Genomic DNA, 27656 nt, shown 5'->3' with positions numbered 1-27656 from the left:
TGAATGACACCGTGTGGTAAAATGTATCAGTAGCTGTGAAGCCCAATACTGAGGTTTGGGGATCATAGTCAAAACAAGCGACACGAATTTAATCCGCATCTACGTGCGGTCGCAATATCTAGGTAGTTACAGTCGACTGCAAAAATGTGAGAAAAGGAATGCACACTTGCCCAGATCCTCTCCAGTAAATCGTTACGTGCATGGCCAGCTTTATTAGAAATTATTTGATACATTTTGAGGGTAGTTTGTTTTTAATTACGAAAACGCAGGGACGAAATTTAAAACCAGTCATCCTGTGGCCACGACCGGTGCAAAAGGGGCTTGACTGGAGCAAGGTAAATTTAATTATTTTTTAAAGTAGTTATTTTATCCCTTAGGCGGGTTCTAGACCTACAATTAGGTACTTCGTGCTATATTTTTATGGCATAATATAATAAAACTACCTACCTCTTGCCCTCTATCACGTAATAATAGTTTTTATGCAAACTTCGATGCATTCCGCTGCAGTCATTTCGTCTTCTGTTTTCTTTTATCGGTGTTTTACTCGGTTTTAACCCCCGATGCAAAAATATGGGTGTTATAAGTTTAACCGCTATGTGTGTCTGTGTGTCTGTCTGTGGCATCGTAGCTCTTAAACGGGTGGACCGATTTGAATGCGGTTTTTTTATTTTAAATCAGGTTTTCTAGCGATGGTTCTTAGACATGTTTCATCAAAATCGGTTTACCCGTTTTTGAGATATTGAACTTTTTACGAAGTCCTAGACGAAATAATGAAAAAAAATGTGCAATAAGTTGCTCAAACTTCTGTTAAATCATTGCATAATCTTTAATTACTAATCTTAAACGGTCAATGAAATAGCGTAATTCATAAAATTGAGGAATGTTTAAATTAGCCGTCTAGTACGCCCCTTAAACACTGGAACGTTTTAATGGGTACTACCTATCGGGTATTTGAGAAATGCCATTTCAAAGGTGTTTTTTTTTTATTTAAGTTAAGCGATTCTTAATTAACATAATTATATAATATAATAATATATGGAAATACTTGTTCGGCTTATCTAAATATTTTCATGTATTTTTTTTCTCAACGCAATAATTAAGTAAATAAGTAATATCCATAGTAGGTCAGCTATAACAGTGGTTTTAAAAAGTAGTAGGTATTAGTTTACTGGTAATGCTATTCAAAGATCTGAAACTAATGTACTTTCGCTATCGAATATCTACCTACTTTTTTCTTATGTTTTCCAATTATTGCAATGATCGTAGAATGTACTAAGTAGAAACGGTTGCAAAAACGGTTATTTTTAAGAGCGCCAATCTGCCCTACCTATGGCTACCTATAGTATTTGTTGTATTTGTAATTGATAATTGTATTTAAGCTCGAATAGGTAGATAATGATATTTTATGATGAGTAGGTATGAACAAGATGTTTTTAAAGTACCTAATCCAAAATATTTCAGCAGGTGGTTAAAATGATTTTTAGGTTTTTTTTTTAATTATGGTTACGTACATGACTTTTTTCCTATATTCAAAGTACCTACACCGCGTCAAAGACATGACTACTTACATTTTTAATCAAAAATTCCGATGATAAACCTTTACAATGATGTTCAGCCATACTAACCCAACGATTTGCTCAAATATTCTGGATTAACGTTAAAATGTTTACAACATGTTTGTTATTGTACAGTCAGCTGCAGAGAAAGGGTACCCCCCTGTAATGGTGGTAAGTATGGATACCGCTGTTACAGGGGATACCTTTTTTTACTGGCTTTCTTTCTTTCTTTACTGGCTGTACCTACTTATTTACAAAAAATCCCTTTTGCAGATCCTCAAGATGAAAATCGAACAGTTTAGCAAGTTCGTGAGCGACACTGCGCTCGACCACCTGGTGCTCCACGACTCCGTCATCGTGGTGGCGGGCACTAACTTCTTCTCCCGGTCCTACCAGCAGAGCGGTCTCACTCATAGACTGGGCTGCGAGAGCCACCAGTACGCAAACTATTTAAGAAAATACCTGGCCATGTTCAAGAAAGCTGGTATTCAATGCTTCTTCTTGTTTGACGGCTGCCAAAAAAATAAAGAAGAAACAAGAGACAAAGAAAGCCACGCCAACCCCATTTTTATGAGGAACATCTATATGGAAGTATTGGATGAAATGGAGTTTAAGTACGTCGTATGCGAGTACGAGAGCAAGCGGGACGTCATCGCGCTGGGTCAGAAACTAGACTGCCCCATAATAAGCGACGACATAGAATTCTGCTTCTCAGGGTGTATGTACATCCCGAGTCCTGAGCTGAAATTTAACGATGAGCGAAATACCATCGAGTGTCGTTATTTCTTGCTACAAAAATTCCTCCACAGGCATCATTTAACTCCGGATCAATTGGCCATATTCATAGTATTAACAGACTCAGAGCTCTTTCCCGCTGGACAATTCACGAAATTCTTTCAACATATAAGGGCACCGGTAAACAACCATTACAAACGTAATACTCGCATAATACAATGGCTCGCACAGCACACCCAACAGCAGGCTTGGAAAACGATCGAAAGTTGCACAACCAAGGACGACTATAATAATTTTTCAGCAGTATTGTCTAAAGTGAGGCTGATGGTGGGGCGGCGGGAGGCCGGCGGCGTGGGCGCCGCGTGGCTGCAGCTGCACGGCGCGCCCAGCGCCGCCGGCACCGGCAACTGGTTCCCCGCCGGCGTCGCCGCCAAGCATGTCTCCATCGATTACATCAACCTGTACCGCACCAAACAATTCCACGGCTCCGCACTCGTAAAACCCCAAGAATGTAAAGACGACGCCATGTACATATCACTCGATATAGCAAAATATGCATTCGATTTACTGACCGACTTTCAGAACGACGGGTTCGTTTTCGTGAGCGAAACGCAATCGGGTCGCGAGACAATGGACATAACGGACAATGAACATTCTATCCGGAAGCCAAATTATGAAGCGAACGTCTGCGTGTTCGAGAACGGTTGGAGCACGGTGCGGCAGCTGGGGCTGCTGGATCACTTCCTGCAGGAGACGCTGCAGAGGTCGCCGCGCGCGCTGGGCTGGGTGCCGCGCGGCGCGCGCCTGGTGCTGGCCGCGCTGGCGTATTGGACGCGGCGCGCCGCCCGCCCCGCCGCGCTCCAGGCCGCCGGCCTCCACGCCGCGGCCGATGCCGCCGCCGTACTGCTCGGCTACGTCGCGCTCAGCATGCTCGTACAAAGAACGGACAAGAACAAGAAAAACCCTCCGAAGAGTGCCCTCTTCCGCAAACCGATCCTGAGCCCCTCGACGATGCAGGATGAAGTCACCGAAGACGACTGCGAAATCGCGGCGGCCTTGATGAAGGACTACTTCAAGATTTCTGAGGAAGAAATCGGCAGGATTTACAATGAGGATTTGATTTATCCTCTGGTGCAATTTCAGCACTGCCTGAGTCAGCTGATCGACCTGAACGCGCTGTGCGGCGCGCCGCTGGAGCCGCCGGCGCTGCCGCGGGCGTTCTCTGCGCCGCTGGTGTACAAGCTGCGCCACGCTATGGTGGGCCGCAACCCGCGCAAGTTTGTCAACAGCCTGCTGTGCCCCGCGCCCACGGTCCTGGCTTTCGCCAACGGTCTTATCGACGTTTACGAAACGTTGGTGTTGTAAGTCTATATCTGAGCTGTTCAGATACAACACGCAAAAAAAAGCTACATTTTATCTATGAAACTTTAGACATACGACATGAAGATGTACATTTTGTATTCAATAATTTCCGTATTTATTATTATGTTAATGAATTCTTTACTATTTATCTGACTCATTTTTATGACATTTTATTAGACTATTTATTTTGATTATAATTACATATATTAATTTACCAGACTGTTTTATATTTTATTCTTTTCATGAATAAAAAATGTGCACAATTATGTTAAATTATTTCTAAAACCAAGCTTTCCCAGTTTTTATTGCAGACTTCGCATTAATTACCTAACTTAACTAGTTCGTAGTAATATTATCAATCACTTATTTAATTAAATTTACTACTACATTTTTTTTATCGCTCCTGTTCGGAAAGTTTAATTTTCATGGGTAGATAGCCGGGTGGAAAATTGCGTTTTCGTGTCTAGGGTATAAAGTTTTTTTTTTTTATTTTTCGGTTAGCCTCGGTGTCGAAGATAATTGAGTTACGTGCCCCCCCCCTCTAAAATCAAAACCGGTGGGTGGAAAATTTTGAAAAAACTCAGGATGGTTGTAAGTAGTATATCAAACTTACAAGGAAAACTATAACGGCTAAGTTCGCTTGAGAATTATTAGTAGTTTAAGAGTAAATAGCAGCCTAAGGTATAAAATAGACCTAAACTTGGAATATTCCGTATAAAATACGAAATCCTCAGACAAATATATTTTTTTTCGTAATGGCTACGGAACCATATTCTGGGCGTGTCCGACACGTTCTTGGCCGGTTTTTATTATAGTCTGCCGTGGCAAGTGGTCAAAAAGGTACCGTTGGATATAAGAAAATTATTTTTTTTATTATTATTATTATTATTCTCATTTTTTGTAGTATTTTGCTATTCTCACAGTCGAAATGAAAAGTAGTGTCTAACTCGGGTTAAATTACCCATTTCCCCTCGAACTATTGGCGCTCTCACTTCGTTCGAGCGCCAGAAATATCTCGGCTGAAATGGGTCACTTTCCACCCTTGGTTATCAATCTACTATTGATTGTAATTAAATCACTATACCTAGATAACGTGTAGATAAATAGAAACGCTAGGTTAGGAGATAAACGAACCATAGGTACCTACAATCTAATACATCAACTTCTGCCTAGAGGTAGATTACTATTTACCTAAGTACAGTCAACGTCATAAATAAGTGATCATTTCTGTACCTTGTCGTTTTCAGTCATTACACAATTTCGTATGGCTTTTCAAACATGACGTTATAGTGACAAGGTACAAAAGTGATCACTTATTTGTGACGTTGACTATACCTTCATAATTTTCTTAGTCAATACGGTAAGTGTGTACAGTAGTTGTATATCACGACCAAGTTAAGTTTGCACCTCGCACTTAACAAGAACAGGTAAAAAAAAAACAACAAATAGGGGACGTTAATTTTAGCCTTAGCAGCTTTCATTCTTTGTCGCCGATAAGCGTCTTACGAATTTACGTTTCCTATTTGTTGAATTTAAATTTTTTTAACAGTTCTTGTTAAGTGCGGTATGCAAACGCTTGGTCGTGTTATACGTTTGGAATATACATTTATAAAATAAAATTAAAGGAGTACTTACGCTTTCAGTATTACTTAATGTTAAAAATCCTACTTATAAATGCGAAATTGTGTGTGTGTGTGTGTGTGTGTGTGTGTGTGTGTTGATACTCCTTCACGCTAAAACGGCTGGACGGATTTGGATGAAATTTGGAACATAGATAACGGACATCTGGAATAACACATAGGCTACTTTTTATTCCGATATTCCCACGGGATAGGGATAAAATCTTGAAATAACAACTGCTGGGCTTAGAGTCTTGAAATTTGGTGTATGAATGGAATAACACATGTCTACCAAAAATCTTGAAATTTCAACCGCTGGGATTAGAGTCATGAAAATTTGTACAGTTGTTCTTAACACAACTTTAATGAAGATCACGAAGTAAATTTGGGGGGGGGGGGGAATTTTGCAAAATCCCGGAATTTCAATTGTAACTACCAGATCGAATAGTTTACACGTGCGAAGCCTCTATCTTACGATGTCGTCAATAATCGTCACCGTCCTCGTAATGAATGGTGTACCTATAAGTCCAAATAAATATAAAAAATAATATTATTTAAGACTACTAACTACCTAGTGATATCAATAAGATTTTTAACATTGTTTAATGGGGGAATTTCAATATTTAAGACGACAATTGACGTTGTTTTGTTTACATTTAGTTATATACCTATCCAAACCAAGTAGGTATAGGACGGCGAGTTTCTTCCTCGATAACTACAAGCACATATTTTGCTATTGCTCAAAAACTAAACAATTTTTAACTACGTATTGGTATAGTCCCAGTAAAAATACTAGTTGTGTTCACCTTCTTTTATTTTTGACTAGCTGTTTCCCGCGGCTCTGTCCGTGTAGAATTCGTTTACCACTATACCGCGGGAACTATGCAATTTGCCGGAATAAAACTATTCAATTCATATGTCCTTCCTCGGGGCTCAAAACTATCTGTATACCGAATTTCATACAAATCGGTTCAGCGTTTTAGACGTGAAGAGGTAAGAAACAAACAAATAGACACTTACAAACTTTCGCGTTTATAATATTAGTATCTAGGACTGACCTACCTATTAATTATCATTATTTACGGACGGACACACAATAATTATAATGCCGACTGAGGCACGAAGTCCTAAAGATGCTAATCCTGGCGACCTGTCGTTTCGCCGAGTTTACGCAGATTTTTGTTTCGCAGACAACTATTGGCAGATTTTTCTTTTGGCGGAGCAACGTTTTTGGTATAATATTGTTACACCTATTATTCGTTTCACCGATAGTAGTCAGTAGAAAGAATAACGATATGCAGATTTATGTTTAGTCGATTGTTTGTTTCGTAGTTGTTTCAGTTAACCGAACAACTTTTCGCCGAAACACGATAAGCAGTTATCACATGGCATCAAAATGTAGTTAGGTGCGACGACGAGCGAGGAGGTGTGTTAGGTAGAATTGCGCCCAACAACGCACGAGCCGAGCGAGTGAAGCGAGTTGGTTTGTTTTGATTTCACTATAAAATAAACACATAGAAAGCGAAAAGTTTTTTGAGCAAACGGTCAAAATGTGTAGTGAGTGGTAGTGATTAATCGGCGAAACGAATTTCTGTTAATATTTGTTCGGCTTACTGACTCATTTATAAGCCAACTATTTATTTAGGGGCTGTTTCACCATCCATTGATTAGTGTTAACTGATGGTTAAATGTGATGCCGTCTCCGTCTATTCGAACAAAACAAATAGAGACTTCCCACTGGATATATTCAACCGCTGGGTTTAGAGTCATGACATTTTGGACAACTCTTTTAGTACAACGTTAATGAATACCGCTATAAATTTTGCGAATAGTTAACGCGTGCGAACCCGCGGGTAAACTGTAGTAGTACAGTGTAAGTATGTGTTTTTGTTACCTCTGGCAGCGAGTCGATGTAAGCGAGGTCGTCGGGCGCGTCGTCCCGCTCGGCGCGCTGCTTGCGCCGGCCGCGCGCGCGCCGCCGGCGCGGCAGCCGCGGGGACCCGCCGCACCCTGCACATTGCTACTTGAAACACATTGCTCTTAGGCTGCATTTCTACCAGAGATGTGCGAGGATGAGTACGAATGTGTTTCTCATGAACCAATAGAAACGCTTCATTTACCTGCGAGCTTTACGGTAAGGGAAACATCGTGAGGAAACCTGCACAAACCTGCGAAGCAATTCAATGGTGTGTGTGAAGTTCCCAAACCGCACTGGACCCGCGTGGGAACTATGGCCCAAGCCCTATCATTCTGGGATGATGAAACAGCTGAGCGGAGCGAGGCTAGGTAAATGAAGCGTTTCTATTGGTTATTGAAAAACACATTCCTCGGATTACATCCTCGCACATCTCTGATTGCAGCGCGGCCTTAAGCAGCAGGGATGTTACGGAATATTGTTACGGCTCATTCAGGTACAGGGATGCTAAATGTGGTTCGTTGGATCGGAATCCGAACCGAAACCGGGGTCAGAATTGTTGGATTGAATCAGGATTGAAGGCACCCTTGCACTGCTCTGCACCTCTGCTAAAGATACATGTTTAGCGTAGGTTTATCAAGGGCACGAAGAGGAGATTTTCCGAGATTCTCATATCCAATTTTTTCTCATTCGACAAGTCAGACTAGTCAGAGTGGCGCAGTGGGGAGGCGTGGCCACCCCTGTACACACTGCAGCTGCCGTTGCTGCTGGTGCCGCTGCCGGATGAGCTGCCAGCCCCTCTGCTGCTGCCGCTACGTATCGCGTCCCAAGTTCCCAATAGTGGCTAGACCGTACCTTCCTCGCGCTCTGTATCGGAGGAGTCAGAATGCCGCAGCGGGGAGGCGCGGCCGCCACTGCCCGCACTGCCGCTGCCGCTGCCAGTGCCGCTTCCGGACGAGCTGCCGGCGCCGCTGCTGCTGCTACTGCTTTCACGCAGCGACGCGCTGCGGATCACGCTCTCTGCAATACAAATGTGTGATGTCTATTTTTGATCCAACCGAACGGGCTGACTTGAGCGTGAACATTTTTGGTATTTTTCCACAATCATATTAGCGACGATAAAAAACATCATGAAAGTATCTCCTATAGATCAGAAAGTTACAAATAGTATTATACAGAAGAATTGAGAACATTTTGGCGCACAAACACGTTTGCCAATATTTTTATGATAAGAAGCGTACTTCTATACCGCTAAAAAAAATATATGTTGTGACACAACGGGAGAAAAAAACACAAGGTAGTAACTATTGTCTACAAACTTGTTAAACAGAAACTCCAATACCCTACGATTTTGACTTTTAGAGCCCTGCGCAGATTTTCAAGATATCCATAATGTCACCCGACATCTATTTCGCATATTTTTGAATGTCAGAAACTTATTACGCATAACAGGTTTCGCATATTTTTTTTACATCGAATTTTAAACTTACCGAAATTTATTTCGGCATAATTATTTATAAGCCGAATGATTGGTTACCCGAATATTATATTAACATAATATTAACATGGCCGAATAATATGCATAATATATTGTTTAGCATATATGTAATTTAGCAGAATTTTGATAGTCCGAAATCCTGTCTAAATCTATGTCCAAAAATAAATTAAGTACTATTTCATGATTAGTGTAAGTAATGGTAAGTATAAAAACGGAAAATAGTAAAACAATATAATTATGCTGGAAAAATAAGTTATTGTGTAACAGATCGAACAGCCACCAGTAAAAGAGGAACGGGCATTAGTAAAAGCGGGCAAGGAGGGCCGAGCCCCCCGCTTTAAAAAACAAATATAATCAACCCACCTTTTAACCCGGATAGGTTTGTTAGTTACCTTATGTCCCTCAGATTAAAAATAGAAGCCCCGCGAATCGGGGCTTCGTCGACTTTGTCACAGTCATGTCCTCGCATTATAAAAATAATACCACCCACTAGTTAATAATTTCCAGTAGATTGTATTAGGTTAGTAAGCTTAAGCAATAAAAAACATTGTAACTAACTTTCTGCGTAACTAATTTATGCGTAAGTCATTTTCTGCCTAAATATTATTCGGGTTTTTTTTTATTTTATTTTACCACTGTCGGCGTGACTGATATGTATATTCATGCCAAATTACAGCTTTCTAGTAGGTACTAACGATCTCTGAGCTTAGTCGCGGACAGACGTCTGAGTAGACGAACAGACATGGCGAAACCATAAGGGTTCCTAGTTGACCACGGAACTTTAATATTATTTTCTGCTATTCAGTTTTTTCGGCGGTTTAATTTTATTGTTAAAAAGTTTTTTTAACTCAAGGTAGACTTCCCGCTACAGAGGCCGCAAGCCGTTAGTGGCTCAGGCTTAGGCCGTTAGCGTAACTGGCTTGTAACTGACCTTCTCCCTGCGGGTCGAAGATGACGAACTCCGGTCGTATCTTGCTGGTGCGGCGGCCCTTGAGCAGCGGCACGAGCCCGCCCAGGTGCTCCAGGTACAGTGTATAGCCAGCCTCCTCGTCGTCGTGCCGCAGCATCGTGCAGTGCAGCCGCGCGCCCCCCGCGCCCCCCACGCCCCCGCCGCCCGGCGGCAGAGACACGAAGCGCCGCAGTTCGTGCGACTCGGGCACGTTGCACTGCGAGGGGGGGAGGTCAGCTGATTAGCATTAGAGTGTCACCTAATAGAGCAGCGCTGCGTTAGGTGGCTGAGCTGCCCTATTAGATGACGTGAAACAGCACCAGCGCCCGCGTCGTGCACGCGTGATTTAGTGGGGGCCCTTAGGCTTTCAAATATCAACCGATTAAGAAGTCGAAGCAGAACTATAAAACAGTAAACTGTTGTGTAGTAAGTATTATTAGTATTTATAATGCACAGGCAGGCTATAGCTGATGCGTGCATATCATTGTTCACTTGTGTAATTGTCTTCAAAGTACTTATCAAAGTACGTAAGCGACATCTTGTTTTGTGAGGATATCGAGATCGATGGGATAGCGCGGCTACAATTGGTTTTCCTGCGTGTGCTGAGCTGTTGAGATTCAAATACATATGGCTTTAATTATAATCACCAATTCACCACATGAAGTATGTAGTAGGTATCACGAATTGTAATTTGTAAGCGCGGTGTTTGGTTACTACACAAGGTTACATCTTGATAAATGGCGTGAAGAAACACCCGTCCTTTTCATGTGTCAGTATTCACGCCGCCACACACGAGCGGGTCCGTGAGCGCTGCGCCGCACTAGTGCAGGACTCACCCGGATGGTGTGCGTGAACAGGTTGGCGAGCGCGGGCTGCAGGCGCGGGGGCAGCGGCAGGCGGGCGGCGGCGCGCGGGTCCGTGAGCGCCTGCGCCGCCCGCACGCGCGCCAGCAGCTGCAGCGGCGCCACCACGCGCCACACGCGCGCCGTGCAGACCGCGCCGCCCACGCCCACGAACAGCCGCCGCGCCGCGTGGCCCCACGTCAGCGCCGTCACGCGCGCCTGACCAACACCCCAACACCACACCACATCAGAGAGCCCCTGAGGCTGCGTACGCTCTACGCGGCTAACCGTGCGGTTTGACCGCGTTCACTTTTCCTCGAGTGATACTTTGAAGAGGGCCGGCACGCTAAAACCGCGCGGCTGACCGCATAGGGCGTAAGCAACCTGAGCAAGAGTGATTCTGGATTCTTTGGAAGGCATGGAAATAATTATGCATTAACGTAGTTTTAACGACTTCATATTGCCGTTCACAAAACTTGCTTGCTTGCGTGTTTGCTTTATATTTAGTTTGGGGTTGGAAGATACCATTAAATAAGGGCATCGTCAGGGAGGTTGGCAGTAAAGAATCGAAAAAAGTAACCTTTAATTTTTGACAATGTTGACATTCACGAGTCGAAGTTTAACTGTAGCTTCATAAGCTCTCGACTGTAAATACTTTTCCCATCCTCTATACTTCTACTAGCCCCACTCTTGGTCATCGGCTGGCGACGCCCTAGGACACCATGCCTTCTTTATTATATTAAGCACTTTTAGCCGTAGATCGTCGTACTCAAAGTAACGGCTGATTATGATTAAATAAATAATTCAGTAATAAATTAACAAACAAGTATTTTGTATCAACAAACAAAGCGAAAACTTTGGACATTATTCCAAAATCATAATCCCGATGTATTTTACGGTACAAACTTGGCTATCAGGAACATCACCTAACTTTACGCGAATCTGGAGCAACATCCGACGTAAGGGCCTTATCACACTAGCGATTTGCGGGCGTGGTCAAAGCGAGTTAGCTGCGTATATCACCAAAAACGCCATATCGTAGAATAATAATTAGGGTGTCTTCGGCGCTAAGCATACGCAGCTAACTCACTGCGCGCTCGCAGCAATATCGTTGCGCGCTCGTGGGGAAATCGTTACGCGCTCGCCCTCGATTTCAATGCGCCCACAAATCGCTAGTGTGATATGGCCCTAAAGTCGAATGGCTCCTATAGAATACTTAACGAGGAACGCGTTAAATCGAGTTTTAGAGCTTTCCTACTCTACCCTACATTGTTCCATTAAATACTGAAAAGTTTAGAGCATTAGGTAACTTGCAGCCGACGTGTTAAAATGATGGCCACCGTACGATGACGTGCAAACCACCGTAAGCACGTCCTGCAGTACAACTTTGTCTCAGTAAGCCATCATTGTTTTCGATAAACCCTTAAATTGACAAAATTGAAAAAAATCATGAATAAAACTTCGTGGTTACCATATAGTCTAAAAAATTCTACATTCAAGAAATACAAAAAAAAACAGCAAAGAGCGTGTCGGACACGCCCAAGATAGGGTTCCGTAGCCATTACAAAAAAAAACAAGTAATACCGGTGGTAGATTTTTTTTCACATTCATAAGTGCTCGTTATAGCCTAAATTGAATAAAGATATTTTGACTGATTATCAGTCATGATAATATTTTTCTAAAGATTTCTTATTGTGTACGGAATCTTCCAAGTTTAGGTATATTTTATACTTTAGGCTGCTATTTTTTTTTATGGGACACTTGACACCAATGGACCTAGTCCCAAACTGAGCAAAGCTTGTACTATAAATAATTTGTAATGCCGTACGCGGTTCTTGCTCTACACTATTCACTATACTTTATCGTGTCTGATGAAACTTAGCGTACGACTAACGTACGGTGGAACTCAATTACGTTTACTAATATGAGGCGCACCTACGTTGGCGTGTAGATTTGAATGCCATTACTTTAACAACGGAATTCAGGCGAAACTCAGCAACGTCAGCAAGTGCATGTAACTTAGGTAATAACTAGATGTTATAGTGAAATAAACTCGGATAATTCGGGTCATGGGTGTTTAATATGTATTTAAGTATGTATCTATCTACATAATTAATTTATCCGTTGCTTAGTACCCATAACACAAGCTTTGCTAAGCTTACTTTGGGATTAGGTCAATTGGTGTGAATTGTCCCGTGATATTTATATTTACTTATTTATTATTAATTCACGTCTTAAATGAGTTTAGCTCGACATGTTTCGGGCCAATTCGTAACCCTTCCTCCCGGAGCATACGCCACAGCGACTGCTGGAAAACGCGCACTGCACGCCACCGCTCTGCTCGCGCGACTACTCGACGAAACAAAAACTGGTACCCAACTACCCACGTTTTCACCGTCATTGGCCGTGGCGTGTGCTCTGGGAAGGGCTACGAATTAGCCTGAAACATATCGAGCTAAACTCGATTTTAAACGTTTATTACACTAAGAGTGAGTCTCACGGTAGTTTCATGTTCAAACTAGATGGTATGTTTAAGCGCGCGGTTGTTTTATGCGATAAACGCTGCGTTTAACGCAATGCGTTTGACGCACATCAATTTGCATCAGATATATAATTTAATTACCAAACATTGTGATACGCGGTGAGCGCAGCGGCAAACGCATGTTTGGTGATTAGATTGCGAGGATTGTGACTGGTTAGATTAGATGGGCGTCAAACGCATTGCGTTTAACGCAGTGTTTATCGCATAAAACAACCGAGCACTTTAAAAACAACAAATTCGGATGGTACCTGCGTATAAGGAATGGGCACCGTGTAGATAAGAGCGCCATTGTCGGAGTAAAACTTCACCACGTTCTTGTATGGCGGCGCGTCTGTCGCCTCGTCCGCTTCTGTGAATGTTATTTCCTTGTTAAAATCAGAGTCAAAAGTAGGAGTAGTAATTACGCCACTATCTACTACTTTTGACCCTTGCCGTCTAGTCTACTCAAAAGTAGTAGTAGGTAAATCTAGTTATCTACTCCAAAGCACAGATTACATAATACATAGTCGCCAGGTAGTTTTTTTTTAATGGATGAATTTGATTTTTAAGAAGAGGATCAAGGTACGCGGAACAAAACTCGAATTTAAATCACAAAATTAATAAGTAATGACCGCGATAGTCCTAGTGATTCTTCAGCCATTTTCAATTAGGATCCGCTCGAATATAGTTTCGAATGAATTCATGAAATTGCGTTATGGCCCAAATTAAAGGGTCTTAAACGTGACTTGGACTATCATGCCATGTAATCCGTCCGGTATTATGTATACAGCCTTTTTTTTGTAATTCCTTGTTGACTCATATCCCATACACGGTTAAATTCTAAAAGCAAAGTTACATAAAGCACGCAGCCCGAGACATAGTTGGTTTAGCTACAGCCGCATAAAACCGTACCATAAAGTAAGATAGTGCTCGTAAATGTTGTTATAGGCCGCGGAGTGAAAAACGGCAAGCGCGTCTACGATGTTGACGGTGGAAGCTTTCAAATAGCACTGCGTGCTATAACGTAGCAATAAAAGTCATCAAGATGCTTTGTAAAATCCTGTTTAAATATATTTGCAGTTGGTATACGGTTTATAGATATGTGGAAAACTATGGAAATGTACTACACTATATTCCCAAAGTCATCACAAAAGACTTGCTACCAATCCTCAACGGACGACTTTACCGACCGGTTTGTTGAAATAAGGACAATCCCAGTTCCCTGTCCCTGTATGCTCTCAGACAATTTTATACAAAAGTTTAACATGAAATGACAGCGACAAACAAGGTAGTAAAGTGTAAACATATATCGAGTGCCTACATGCCTACTCGTACCTATACTCCGCCTCGTTATTGTTTTTACCTACTTCTTTGCTGATTTTTTAGCCCACGGACTGGAGGCCAGCGAGCAACGGGGCGGGCAGCGAAGAACGAGCCGCCTGCTGGCGTCCAGAGGGGCTACTACGAAAATCGAAGTTCATATCGTACCGTCCCTCTCACTTTCGTGTTAAATAATATAAGCGTCAGCGGGACGGCAAGATACGAAGTTCGAATTTTGCACTTCGTAGTACAGGGCAGATACTGGCCTTGAGGAAGGCACAGCCGATTATTATTAGGGCTTGTCAATACCAACTATTGGAAGTCTTCCAAGTCAAAGAGCCAATATAAGCCTACATAAGCGTATCAATTTGTAATAGTGGGCGCAGTTCTTAGTCCTATCTGCCTACGATCGGCTTAGTCCCGGAGCACACAGATGATCAAACGGACCGCGGCCTGCTACATCTATCTAAGTACTAAGAGCGGCTAAGCAATAGCGTTATTTGTGCTTATAAGCACGTTTTTGGAAGCGCGTGTACGCGCTTTCTGGGGTAATTTTGCTTTCTTCGAGCATTGTACACACAGGAATACTCGCGCAGAAAAGACGCTAGTCTGAAACTGCCTTAAGATCGAGTCCAAAATTTTTATCATTTTAGCGTATCGTATCTCCGTCACTGCATCGTTAAGTATCATAATCATTAGGACGTGAAAAGATACGTGAAACACACTCTATGGGTAGCAGCACTGTCTCGCTCACCGGGCAGTAGCGTCCCCGCGACGGCGAGCAGTTCGCGCGAGTTGGCCCACTCCATGGCGAGCGTGGGCCCGCGCATGCCGGTGCGCATGCGCGCCGGACTCACGTCGTCGTGCCCGCGCAGCAGTACTATCTCGCCGTTTCCTGGCGAAGACACAAGCCATAAAGTTGTGGGTCTTAGTGCTAGATATTTAAATTTGGCACAACCGACTTTGGGGGCAGACATTGGTCAACCCTGGCGGTCGCTTGTTGCACCGGAGTCAAGAGGGCGCCGCACATGCAAAAATAGGGCGTAATGTTTTTATCGTAGTAGGTAACAGCCTTAGGAAGATTGAAAGTTGATGTTGTAAATGACGTGGAATGAACGACTTGCCTGGACCGAATAGATGTCGTCCCGCATATGCGGCTTGTCCGGACTAAATAAATCTTAGACCTGGACATTTCAACTGTAACGCAATTTTAAAGTTGCATTTATCAAACAAGCCATATTTGTTAGTTCAGGTCGAATCTTGAAGACGAAGTTGACCCATTTTTAATCGACTTCAAAAAAGGAGCAGGTTCTATGTTCCAATGTTTGTATTTTTAGTAATTGAAATTCGGTCAGCAAAAAAAGCTTCTATTAAACATTTAATTTCAATACTTTCTTTTACTCTTCTGTCCTCACCTAACGCCACCGCCAGCATGTGTCCGCCGTTGGTCTCTCCCCCCTCCTCGCCCTCCTCCATTTTGAATTTCTCGCAGGACCACGCCATCGATGTTATTCCTCCTTCGGCAACCAATTGGACCTGGCACGACAAAGGTACGTTTCCAAATGGTGGAAATTTTCATACAAATTAAGTACAAACGTAGGTACAGTACAACCAGGGCCCCATTTCACGAAGCTACATGTTACAATTTACAAACGGTAATCTCTTTTCAACGCATACTGTTAAACAAAGACTACCGCTTGTAAGTTGTAACTTGTAGCTTCGTGAAATAGGGCTTAAGCCGCGTATCCAGAGCAGCCTCAGGCCGAGCACCGCGAGCAGAGCCATATTTTGTCGGTCTTTTGGCCGTGCTCAAAGGAGCCTCAGTCTGAGCCGTGCCTTTGGCAGCGTCTCCACTTGCGCGGCCTCGGAGCGAGGCAGCCTCTAGTGGATACGCGGCTATAGGACGTTAATGTCGATCGGGGCTCGTCGGTTTTCTTCGTTTTCCAAAAGATTCATATTTCTTGTTTGGAGAGGCTACAATATAGAGATCTTTCTCCAGACATATGTTATGCAGAGAGAGAAGAGAAAAGAGAAAAAAAAGAAAATCGATCTTTTCTTTTTGTTTCGAGTTCCGAATGACATTAGCAAACTTGTTTAAGTAAGTTTAATTGTCCTCACTTTTTGTTTTCTGAAGATTTATTTCCCCAGGCATTAGGAAACTTAATGAAGGAAACATCTCTAAATCGTTTTTTACCCGACTGCGAAGAAGGAGGGTTATAGTTCCTGCTACTCACTATGGTGGTATCTATGAAGCCAAAACTTTCCTATGTGTTCCTCTTCTGGTTATGTCTTCAAAGAAAACGTTTTAATTACAGAAAATTACCAGGTACTTAGGAAGTAGTAAAATAGCACAAAAAATCTTGAAGTGATGGTCAGTATGTACTCAAGCAAAAGACCATCACTAATCTATTCCCTCAGATACTGCGCTCTCGGACACGTACTGCGTGTTTATCTGCCTTGTATAGTGTCTAGAATACCTACGTACAGCAAACAGCTTTTTAGTTGATGACTTGCAAACTGAACAGCATTTTATTGAAAATGTGGAATATCGCCAAATAACGAGAAAATTGCGTAGTTAGCCATTATAAAATTTCCAATGCCATTTCATTTTATAGCCTTATCCGATATTAGTTTAGGTATCGGCGGTTTCACGGCTAAATGGTTGTTGAAACTAAACTTTGGCCGAATACAAATTTGTTTTCAAGAAATACTATATTCCCTCCACTAAAAAATCAGATGGTCCTTAACGTTGCTAGCAAAGCTTCGTAACGCCGTGCCGAGGTACGCCTGCCAGCCCGTCGTCCGGCAACCGCACGTGATGCAGTCAAGCCCTTGTACCAAAAAAATACAAATACCACAAATCGACATAATGAGGGCTATCGTTTTTTGTCTCACTAGATGGCGCACTCTTGCGTGAGGTTTTTAAGTATAGCTTTCAAAGTCGGGCGTGAAAACAAAGTTTAGATTAAAATCATATTTAATACACAAAAAGGGAGGACAAAAGTTTTTCGAAATACAAAACTGTATCAAAATAGACATTCATTGCCCCGGAACACAAATTTGCCATAATTAGTTTCAGATATTGCAAAATATTCACAAAATTATTCTAATTATAAATAAACCCGCATAGCTCACCCAAAAACTATGAGATTTGGCATTTCGGAGACCTCACGCTACACTAGCGCCTCTTAGCGGCGAATTCATACGCGATAGCCCTCATTGTTAAGCTTCTCATCAGACAATTAAAGAAAGAACCTCTGCCGTTTGTGCTAAAGGGGCCAGATAACAGATCGGGCGCACCTGCGAGACCATGGCGCCGTGCACGTCCATGACGACGAGCTGCGCGGACGCCGTGCCGAGGTACACCTGCCCGTCGTCCGGCGTCCAGCAGCCGCACGTGATGCGCGCGTCCAGCGACAGCATCGACGACCAGTAGCGCTGCCCCGCCACCGAACCTACCAGCACGAACCCGTCCTAAAAATAAACATAGGTAATAAATATCTTTCTTTAGATATAATCGAAAGCTCCAGTTTTAAGTAGGTACATGATGTTCTTATCCCTAAGCTGGCACAAGTGCCAAAGCATTTGCACTGTTCCGCACGAGGCATCTATAGACAGTTTTTAAATGTATAAAATTAGATATTATTAGCCAAATTATAGCTAAACACAAATCAGGTTACGTTCCAGTAGTGGCTTAACACGGTTTAACTGCAACAAAACATTGCAGCGAATGACATTAACAACAGACTGAAAGGTAACCTATGGTGCCAATGGATAAGCCCTACATAACCAAACCAAACCTCCAAATATGCAACAAGTTGAAAAGGTTTCACAAAACGTACTCATCTCCACCCGGTACGAAGAGCTTAACCTATTTCTGTGGCAGCTATTGAACGAAATTTATATTCCTAATACAAATTATTGCAAATCCCTTAACTCACTGCCGCAACGCAATATTAGGTATAGCTAGCTTTACCTACTGGATGAACGATCATGCACAACGTCGGCGTTCTCCAAATATATCCCAATCGAATGAGGCTTCAGGTGGCGTTAGGCAAATTGACTTGTTATATACCTACGTGCGTGAAAATGTGCTTTTATACAGAGTTAAATCGGTCACGAATGGGAATCGAAAATTAACAATGTCTCTATGACCTTGGAAAAATGAAATCATTTCAGTCAAAATTTATTTTGGGTCCGTGAAAAATGTCCAGTACAAAGTAATGATCTTAATTTTTAAAGGATTAAAGGACACCACTAACTAAGTAATTGCCGCTTGTAACAAAATAGTGTTCATTTTTTCCAACGACTAACAGACTTCCGCTGCCTGCCATTTGACCGGGCGGTAGAGGTACCTATCCTGTCGTAGGTCTTAAAGCATGTAAGTAAACCCGTCGTACGAAAATAAGTCAATTAAACATTAGGCCCAGTTAACTAGTGAAATCAATATCTGTAACCACATTAACGCCAAAGCTCAATCAGGTGTGGCTAATTGACGTTCCAGTTGCTCAATCGTTCTCCTTTGCATCAGTCTGGCCATACTGAATAAATATTTGTAGATCAAATACATTAATATTCAATAGATTTTCATTAATTATTCCGAGTATCCTCGGCACGGCCGCGAGCCTGAAATATTTGCTCTAAGTATTAAGGAAACCTAATTCCAGCGAATATCTTATTTTAGAACCACATACTTAGGTGCTTTATAACATAGGTGTTTTGGAAACATTCGTCTCGTCCGTGGCGAGTAGCGTTTGAGGTGGACACACGCACGGCTCCCTGCGGGCCTTCTAAACTCGTAAAACAGTTCCCCAACCGTGATAACTCTACCACTTCGACTTGGCACGTAATTAAAGTTTTGAAAGCAATCCTGGGGGCCATTCCATGTTACGAGTTACAATTGCACAAGTGAAGCCACTAGGACTTGTACATGTTTATCACAATATGTATCTATTTCCCGTGATTCCCGTGTCGGGGCAGATATTTGTATGAAAAATACGAATGTTTGTTCTCGGGTCTTGGGTGTTTAATATGTATTTAAGTATGTATCTATCTATATAATTATATTTATCCGTTGCTTAGTACCCATAACACAAGCTTTGCTAAGCTTACTTTGGGACTAGGTCAATTGGTGTGGATTATCCCGTGATATTTATTTATTTCTTTATTTCACAATTATGCCGTGTGTGGAACTTTAAAGTTGTGAATTTTTAGTTTAAGAGCGCTGTAGGTATATGAAGCAGTTGCATAAACCTTACATTGATGGATTTGTTAGCTATAGATCCAATATGATTTTCGGATAAATTGTATTTCAACGCTCATTTTGTCCAACACGTGCTTGGTCCAACATGAGCTTCGTCCAACACGTGTTCGGTCTAACGTTAATGTGAATGTTATGTTATGGTTATAACCAGCACTACTAGTGTTGTTGTGGTCGCATAGTTGTACGGTCAAGGACTTTAATTCATGAGCCACCATGGAACCTTTTCAAAAGAAAAGTCATTACGATATTCATTGTTAATTAATGCGATGTCAATATGACGTTTACTGTGAAATGGTTCCATGGTGGCTCATGAATATTAAAGTCCTTGACCATACCTAACAGTCCTAAGACTCCTTCCCGCTCCACTCGTCATTGTGCGTAATTTTTCGGAACCTAAAGTTGTCGCGAATAATTGCGATTAAGAATTATTGGTGAGTTCCTTAAACGATTTCTGAACGCAACTTTAATAACTGGGAACACTAAGGTGTGACGCGGCAGTCTAGAGATAGAATTGGACGGGTGAGGATTGAGTGTGAGACACGAACGGTTGTAATGAGAGGATAAATGGTTTATAATTGTGGGAATCAAGTGTTGGTTCGTGCGAGGCAGATGGTTAAGTATCCCCTAACTTGGTATGTATATGGTTTGTGCGAAGCAGATGGTTAAGTTCCCCCCTAACTTGGTGAGTGTTTGTAAAGTGTAACAACTGAGTAACGAGTAGAAATACTCGTAGTAATATTGAGATATAGATGAAAAGAACATTGCATTTCTATGGAGGTAAGGGGGGTTCTTTGGGGAAGGCGGAGGAACCATGGGGCCCTCGGGCCCCGGTCTGTGTCTTGCTCATGGCAACAGGTGTACCCGTCTAATGAGAGGATCCTACCACCATGTGGCTCTCGGGTGCATTTGTGGTGCTAGTAGCGTTACACAGATATCTTAAAGTTAAAGTAATATGCTTGAGCATAAATGTACATCACTATATCTCTTTATTATCATCCATGAGACTTTGTCGGACATGAGAATTGACATAATTGCAAATCCAGGCTGACCATAGAGATAGAGTTCATATTCGTGCCGACAAAAGTAGTGCTAAAGTGACCAATGACATTACTGAAATCTCTTTGCAGTAGAAAATATTAGGCCCCTTCCAGTTTCCAGTGCTGGTCATGTAAGATGGTTACGTACGGGGAAAAAACAAGGTTTACTGCCCATGTATAAGAAATTATACCTAACCTAAAATTTTACTTTTTCTCTGTGAACAAAATTAACTGCACTTTACCAATATCTTGATTTAAAACAATTTTAGATATCAATAATTGGAGTTTTCGTTTTTGTAAAATTGTGTCAACTAAAGAATAGACCGACAAATAGTTAAATCAAGTAGAGCGAGTACATTTAGGGCGCGACAGCGACGGGCGAGGGTGAACCACATATTACTTCTAAAGTGATTGTGTTCAGAGGTGTCACGTAGCGTTCCGCGGCCGTTATCACAGTGAGGCCTTTTAGCAAATTGGAGCGACACTTTGATTCGCCTGCGGGAAAGGACCCGCGGGCACGAGCTGTCACACGTGGAGGAGCTGTGAAGGCAACTGACGCAGTAAGCACGTTTATTTTGGCAGTTTTAGGGTCTGTGAGACCATCGCTGAAAATTGACAGGTTATACGGATCAATTTTCACTTCCATTTCTTTTATTTTCACAAGCTTTTATTTAGTTTCACCTGCCCTGTTGTCTGTCTGTCTGCCTGTCTGTAATCAAATCTTGCAAGTTAAATTCGACCAACTTACAGTAGTTGGATTGACTTGAAATTTAATTGTATGCTTATGTAAATTGCGTGACAATACAATAATCTGGTAGTGACATCCTGGTAGTCCGGCCAGGATCGTCTCCGCAGAAATCAACAAAAAGTACAGTCGGCAAAAAAAGCTTGTATTAAACATGAAAGGCTATAGCCGTGTAAGGGAACAAAATATGCCCCTAACGTTATTAGCCAATGAATATATCCTATGTATTGGTAATAATGCTAGTTATTAATCTGCCAAGTTTTATCTCATAATTATTGACAGTTTCCTTGCAATGTCACTTGAAAGTTTTTTTTACTTTTCTAAATATCTTGAAAACTACTGGTCCGTTTCTTTTGTGATTAACGTATGTTGTTAATGGCACGAAGAGGAATAAATTCGCAAAACACAGTCTTGTGTGAAATAACAGCTTTGCCATAAAGGCGCATTTCTACACATACTTATATATACTAACTTATACACAAAATTATAGACTATACTTACATGGGATCATTGGCTTCGAGATCTATCATGATTGCATTAAGATAGAGTGCAGCTGGAAGCGTTACAGGCGAAGTGGCGGGTTAAGATTAGATTTTAATAATCCGTAAATTCAATCGCAATTCCTAATCCGATATAGCGAATACCAACAAAGGACGGAGGCTTCTGGATTAGATTACCAGTCTTACGGCCGTCGAGCTAATACGGCCACAATCAACGGCGATTGTGGCCGCAAATTCACAAACTGCGGGATAACTCGATCGTAATATTCGCAATGTGTTTTTTTTTCGTGAAACTATCGAGAGTATTAAGTTTACTAGATGCGCCGGATCGAAACAATACAGTCGCTATGGCTTAAGTTTCTAACGAAATGTAATATAAGTACTTGCCTTACTATTATCTAAGATAAAGATAAAGGAGAGCGATTTAACATTATGTAATAAACATTCGCTTCCATACGTACGCTCCGCTTTCCGAAGTATAATTTCGAGTTGTAGATTTTTGACATAAAAATCTTCCGCATTACAAGAAGAGCGGAGCGAGATGTGAATTTTCTCTAGTGTGATTGGTATTTGCACATCTCCGCTCCGCTCTTTTCTTCTCTGCCTCAATGAAAGCATAATCTAGTCGTCGCTGATAATTACACAACTGATAATATATCCCTTTCTCGGTTTGAACTATCGCTGCCCTGAATATTACTTTCCCGAAAGAGATCTGTCAATTTATTGCTCCGACTGTATCGCTAAATTAATAGAATAATTACTTAAATACCATTTGAAAGGCCTTCTAATCGCTATCTTATTCTACTTAGTTACCTATTCTAATAATTTTAACTAAATAAACATAATAAGTATTAAGTAACAGTATTTGTTATAATAATTGTTTATTTTTGGCTAAAAGTGAGTTCCGTCAAGCCACGTGACGCGAGTACTCTCTATTTATTTTTATGAACGTAAGTACAGTCAGCATCACATAGAATGTAGCGGACATGATCTGGCTTGGAAACAACCAAAGGCCATTAACATTTACTCAGCCAAAGCGATCAAATTGTTCGGGCCACCTTGGCCGGCCATCCACTTCCTTATAACGTCCGGTAGCACGCTCAATGCCAAATACTTGCTTACAACCATATATTAGCTAAGCATCCAAAGTTCATATCCAAAATGATTTAAATGGCCTTAAATTTAACCGGCTTTGAATTTTGATGAGCACCGAGAAAAGTATCGATTTCTGAATGATAGAGTAATTTCTTTCATTTGGTGCATGCCTTATGCGTGACGCCTTTGGCGCCTTTGTCATGTTTTTGTTTACACTGGCCGAATTTATCGGATTTTCTTTTTAATAATATTATGACATCTGTTCTTTTTTCAAACAGAGCTTTTAATATTTTTCTTATCAATTCCAACCAAAGAGATAATCAAAAATAAACTGTTCTTCATTTCAAACTTCTAACTACAACGATATCATACATACCCATTATGTATCTATATAATGAAAGAGATGAAAGAGTTGCCAGCTTGGGACTCTTCTCATTCTCAGTAACTGTCAACCTAAATCAAGTTCGAGCTGTACCTACAAAATTCAAAACTATGTTCAAATGTCTAGTTCCATACTTTGGATGCTAAGTTACTATTGGTCTTGTAGATGTTACGGGTTACGGAATGTATAGTATATGATGCTGACTGTACCTACATAAAGTTTACATTACATTTAATCCTGAAATCTTGTACAGGTAGAAGAATGTGGGCGTCAGACGTGATCCTGTTATCACCTACTCGTATCTTTGCTAAGTTTCCCTGCGTGGGTGCTGGAATAAAGTGTACTTTCCAGTTCAATAGCCACTTCACTGAGATTATATTTGTATAGTGAAAAGCCTGAAAAGTTTAGGTAATAAACAAACTTCAGCTGCCAGATTTGGCACATTCAAGGATTTTAAACATTTTACTTATTACCTATCATTGTAATACAAACAAGACTAATCTATTTTAATACAAAAATATAAATTTTCTCTGCTCTGCTGCTGCCTGATTGATTGGAACTAGTAAATAAATGGGGTCTCTTGCCTCGTGATTCGTTAAAATTATTCAATTCAATACTTAATTAATTACAGAGATTTAATACGGACTAGGTATATCGAACCATGTGTATTATATTTTAGTATTTTGTTATTGGAAGACAGTATTTTATGCAGTAGGTACTTCTTAGGAAACTGTTAAAATTGCCGAAATAGTAGAGCGCGTTCAGGGGGAAGTTGTGTATGCAAAATTAGAGGACCGCTTTCTGTGTTTGTTTTGAAGTCAGAAAAGCTTGCAAATTATGATTCTGAATGTTGCCAGGAGGAGGTCCGGTGGTCCATTTTTTTTATAGCTGAACCCCTAAGACATCATGTAAATGGACTGAAAAAATGCTTTTAAACCTTTTCATTAAAAAAAAAATCCTGACAATATCCCATTTTACAAGCTTTCATTTAACTTGCAATGTATGTATGTATGTATGTACAAATGTACGGGTCAAATCTTGCAAGTTGAATTTGACCCACTTCTAGTAGCCGGATTGACTTGAAATTTGGCATACTTATGTAAATCTGATGGCAATACAATAATCGCATAGTGACATCCTGGCGGTCCAACTAAGATCGTCTCTGAAGGACGGAACTCTTCAACGGTTAATGGCATCGCCTTGAAATTTGGCACGGAAATGTAGATGACGATAAAAGTACAATCAACAAAAAGTACAGTCAGCAATAAAGCTTGTATAAAAATATTCTTTTGTTTTTTTTTTCTTATTATTAAAAATAAAAGTTACCAACATAAAAAGCTAAAAGCTTGTAAAAAATGAATATTATCACGAAATTAGTTATTAAAATGTTTCAAAAGCAATTTTTTCAGTCCATTTACTTACATGATGTTTAAGGGATCCCATAATAGGTATAAAAATTTATAATTAGGTATAAAAAAATTGACCACCGGAAATCCTGGCATCATTCAGAATCATAATTTGCAAGCTTTTTTGAGTTCAAAACTATTCACAGAATGCGGTCCCCTAATTTTGCATACGCAAATTCCCTTGGCACCTGCTCTATAGGTAATTTACGGAAATTTGAAAATACCAGGAAATTTTTCCTAATGTATACCCTACCCACGTACCTAAGTTAAATTCTGCTGCCTATTAAGTTATGCAACGATTGTATAATTATACATTCATTAATAACACTAACACTAGATAAGTTATTATAGATATACATACTAACTCTATGGATTTGTAGTCCGAAATAAGTTTTACAATTTCCATGTTTCAATTTGGTTTCAATTAAACCAATACACATTTTATAGCTGACCCTATGTACTGATTGCCTAAGCCGTAGGTAAACAAATAAAAGCATTTGCGTGTAATTACTGTTCTGTACGAGATATACCCCTTGGTGTTGGTAAACAAGGAGTATTGGGTAAGTTTTCACTCACTGTATTGGCGAGAACGAAAAAAATCACTAAGTCGTTATCGTTTCGACTTTTGACGCAGATGCTGTGGCCGACATTCGAACACAAACCCGAACTGAAGTTTTACCAATAAGAACTGCAATAAATATGTATTTAGGGATGTCGTTCTTTTTACCCGATTCGAATTCATGGTTCGAGGGCGTAAGCTCCTTAGCTTAGCAGGTTATCGTTCGAGTCAGCTTGTTGCTGTAAAAAAGTCGATAGTAGATACAAATATTTAAACAAAGCTCGAGAACATCTCTACACGCCATTTCGCAGTTAAGAGTGCGACATTTAGGTGTTTAGTAGAGATTTGTCCTATATATCTTTTTATCTGTTGATAAGTAAGTGCATGTTGTTGCCAGGCTCTTAAAACAAAAGCCTCAACAGGTCGGATATTCTGCCGTAAAAATTTGATTGCATGAATATGCCAGTTTTTTCTTTGCAGAGTTTATCCGCAATTCCGCATGTTATAATCCGCATTGCTTCGCTCTACGGAGGTTGTAAGGTATACATATTTATGTACAGATATAGATATATATGCAGCCGGAAATTTTCCGCAACCCAACGAGACAACTTTGCCTGTTTGCGTGGTGTTCTAGCTGTTAGCACCACGTTGGCACAGACGTTGTGTGTAACGTGTAAGATGTTGATATCTACAACCTGCACATGGAAATATTAACACACTGCCGAAAATATACTGAGCGGCAAAAAATCTAGCCCTCAATAAATGTATGCAGTAGGTAATTTTGTATGTAGATTATGGGCCAAATTTGTGGCGCTGAGTATATCTAAAAATGTGTCAAACTAAAGCCAGGCACGTGGCAACCACGCGAGTACATCTTTTTAAATTCTAAGTCCGTATACAATATCTGTCCAACAGCAGGTCGATATTGTGTAACAGTCGGAACACGTGCTGGCTAATTGCGGATTACCTACGCTGGCCTTCTCTTTTCAGCCTAACAAGTTAAATCGACTTAAATGTTTGTTCACAAAATACCGCGCGTTATGTATGGTGACACGGGCTTAGTATGTACGGCGATTTCGGTGGAATCTTTTTAACCCATTTACATATATGCCCAGTGGGTCGTTTTTGTCCCGAAAAATAGGTAACAGCTAACGCGCGATTTTGCAAAAGAAATTGCTTATTTGTGACGTCTGTGCTAAAGAAGAAATCGGAGACCAAAAATAGTTCTGAGCATATATGGGTTAACGAAGTTGTACCTATTCTTATGTCGCTTTTTGTTTATATGTAGCTACCTACATCATATTTCTGATTTATTTATACTGCATAGAATTGCCTAGAATATGCCTAAAATAGAACTATATTTGCGAATATGAAACACAAAGCAGATGAAACATCACAGTAAATATTAAATATTGTGTTGTCCTTACTAATATTATAAATCCGAAAGTAAATCTGTCTGTCTGCCTGTGCGTCTCTCTACCTCTTCACACTTAAACCGCGGAACCGATTTAAAATACGACATTTCGTCTTGAAATATTTTTAAACCCCGGGAAGGACATAGAATTCAGTGCATAGAATAGTTTTTATTCCGGAAAATTGCACAGTTCCCACGTGACAGCGATAAACGAATTCGCAGACGGAGTCGCGGGCAAAAGCTAGTATTAAATAAATTTAGACCAAGATTCTGCGATAAATGTGTTCATATAGTGCTTATGGCTAAAATAAAGTGGCTATCCGTCTAGACGCTGAAATCTTTTGTTACAGCCTCAGAGGTCGGGATTGATCGCTGCGGGCGGAGCCCCAGGCGCTGTTTCGCGCTCAGTTATTGTACAGCCGACACCAGTTTATATCTACTTACATACAATTTAGGAAACAATATCATTTTTTTTTGCATAACAAATATTGCTTCTGTAAATAGTTAGTTATAGGTACTTTTGATACCTGCGTTATTTTTCTTTGGAATAAAACTTCAATTTGCAGATGAAAATTGTTTTTAAGGATAAAATTAGAAAATTCCAGTGTTTTTTTTTACTTTACTAGCATTTTATTTTCAACTTTAGACGATAACTAATTTAGAACTTAGAAGTGTTAGCACGAATCTATTGTGAACATCTATAATTATATATAAAAGAAGAAACTGACTGACTGACTGACTGACTGACTTATAGATCAACGCACACAGCCCAAACCGCTGGGCCTAAAAACTTGAAATTTGGTACAGGTGTTCTTTTTATGATGTAAGTGAGCACTGAGAAAGGATTTTTAGAAATTCATCCCCTAAGGGGGTGAAATAGGGGGGTTAAGTTTATATGGAATTTTCTCATTTCTGGACTTACTTAGAAGTATGAAAAT

General features: G+C 40.8%; 2 protein-coding genes across 2 annotated transcripts in view; one reads left to right on the top strand and one right to left on the bottom strand.

Moving 5' to 3' along the window:
• Tusp (WD40 superfamily protein Tusp) overlaps positions 1-27656 on the bottom strand; it is a 79700-nt gene that overhangs the window by 17384 nt on the left and 34660 nt on the right. The window contains 8 exon segments of the mRNA XM_074086665.1: positions 7167-7282; positions 8043-8207; positions 9617-9851; positions 10471-10695; positions 13267-13367; positions 15072-15212; positions 15733-15853; positions 17618-17791. Coding sequence (XP_073942766.1) covers positions 7167-7282; positions 8043-8207; positions 9617-9851; positions 10471-10695; positions 13267-13367; positions 15072-15212; positions 15733-15853; positions 17618-17791 — 1278 coding nt within the window.
• Positions 186-3919, top strand: LOC141427330 (uncharacterized). Its single transcript, XM_074086663.1, has 2 exons — positions 186-335; positions 1830-3919. The coding sequence occupies exons 1-2, from the start codon at positions 201-203 to the stop codon at positions 3654-3656; spliced, it is 1962 nt and encodes a 653-aa protein (XP_073942764.1). The 5' UTR covers positions 186-200; the 3' UTR covers positions 3657-3919.

This window comes from Choristoneura fumiferana, chromosome 4 (assembly GCF_025370935.1).
Source record: "Choristoneura fumiferana chromosome 4, NRCan_CFum_1, whole genome shotgun sequence".
In the NCBI taxonomy this organism is placed as follows: Eukaryota; Metazoa; Arthropoda; class Insecta; order Lepidoptera; family Tortricidae; genus Choristoneura; species Choristoneura fumiferana.
Note: the sequence above shows the minus strand (reverse complement) of the source record. Positions and strands in the feature narration are given on the sequence as shown.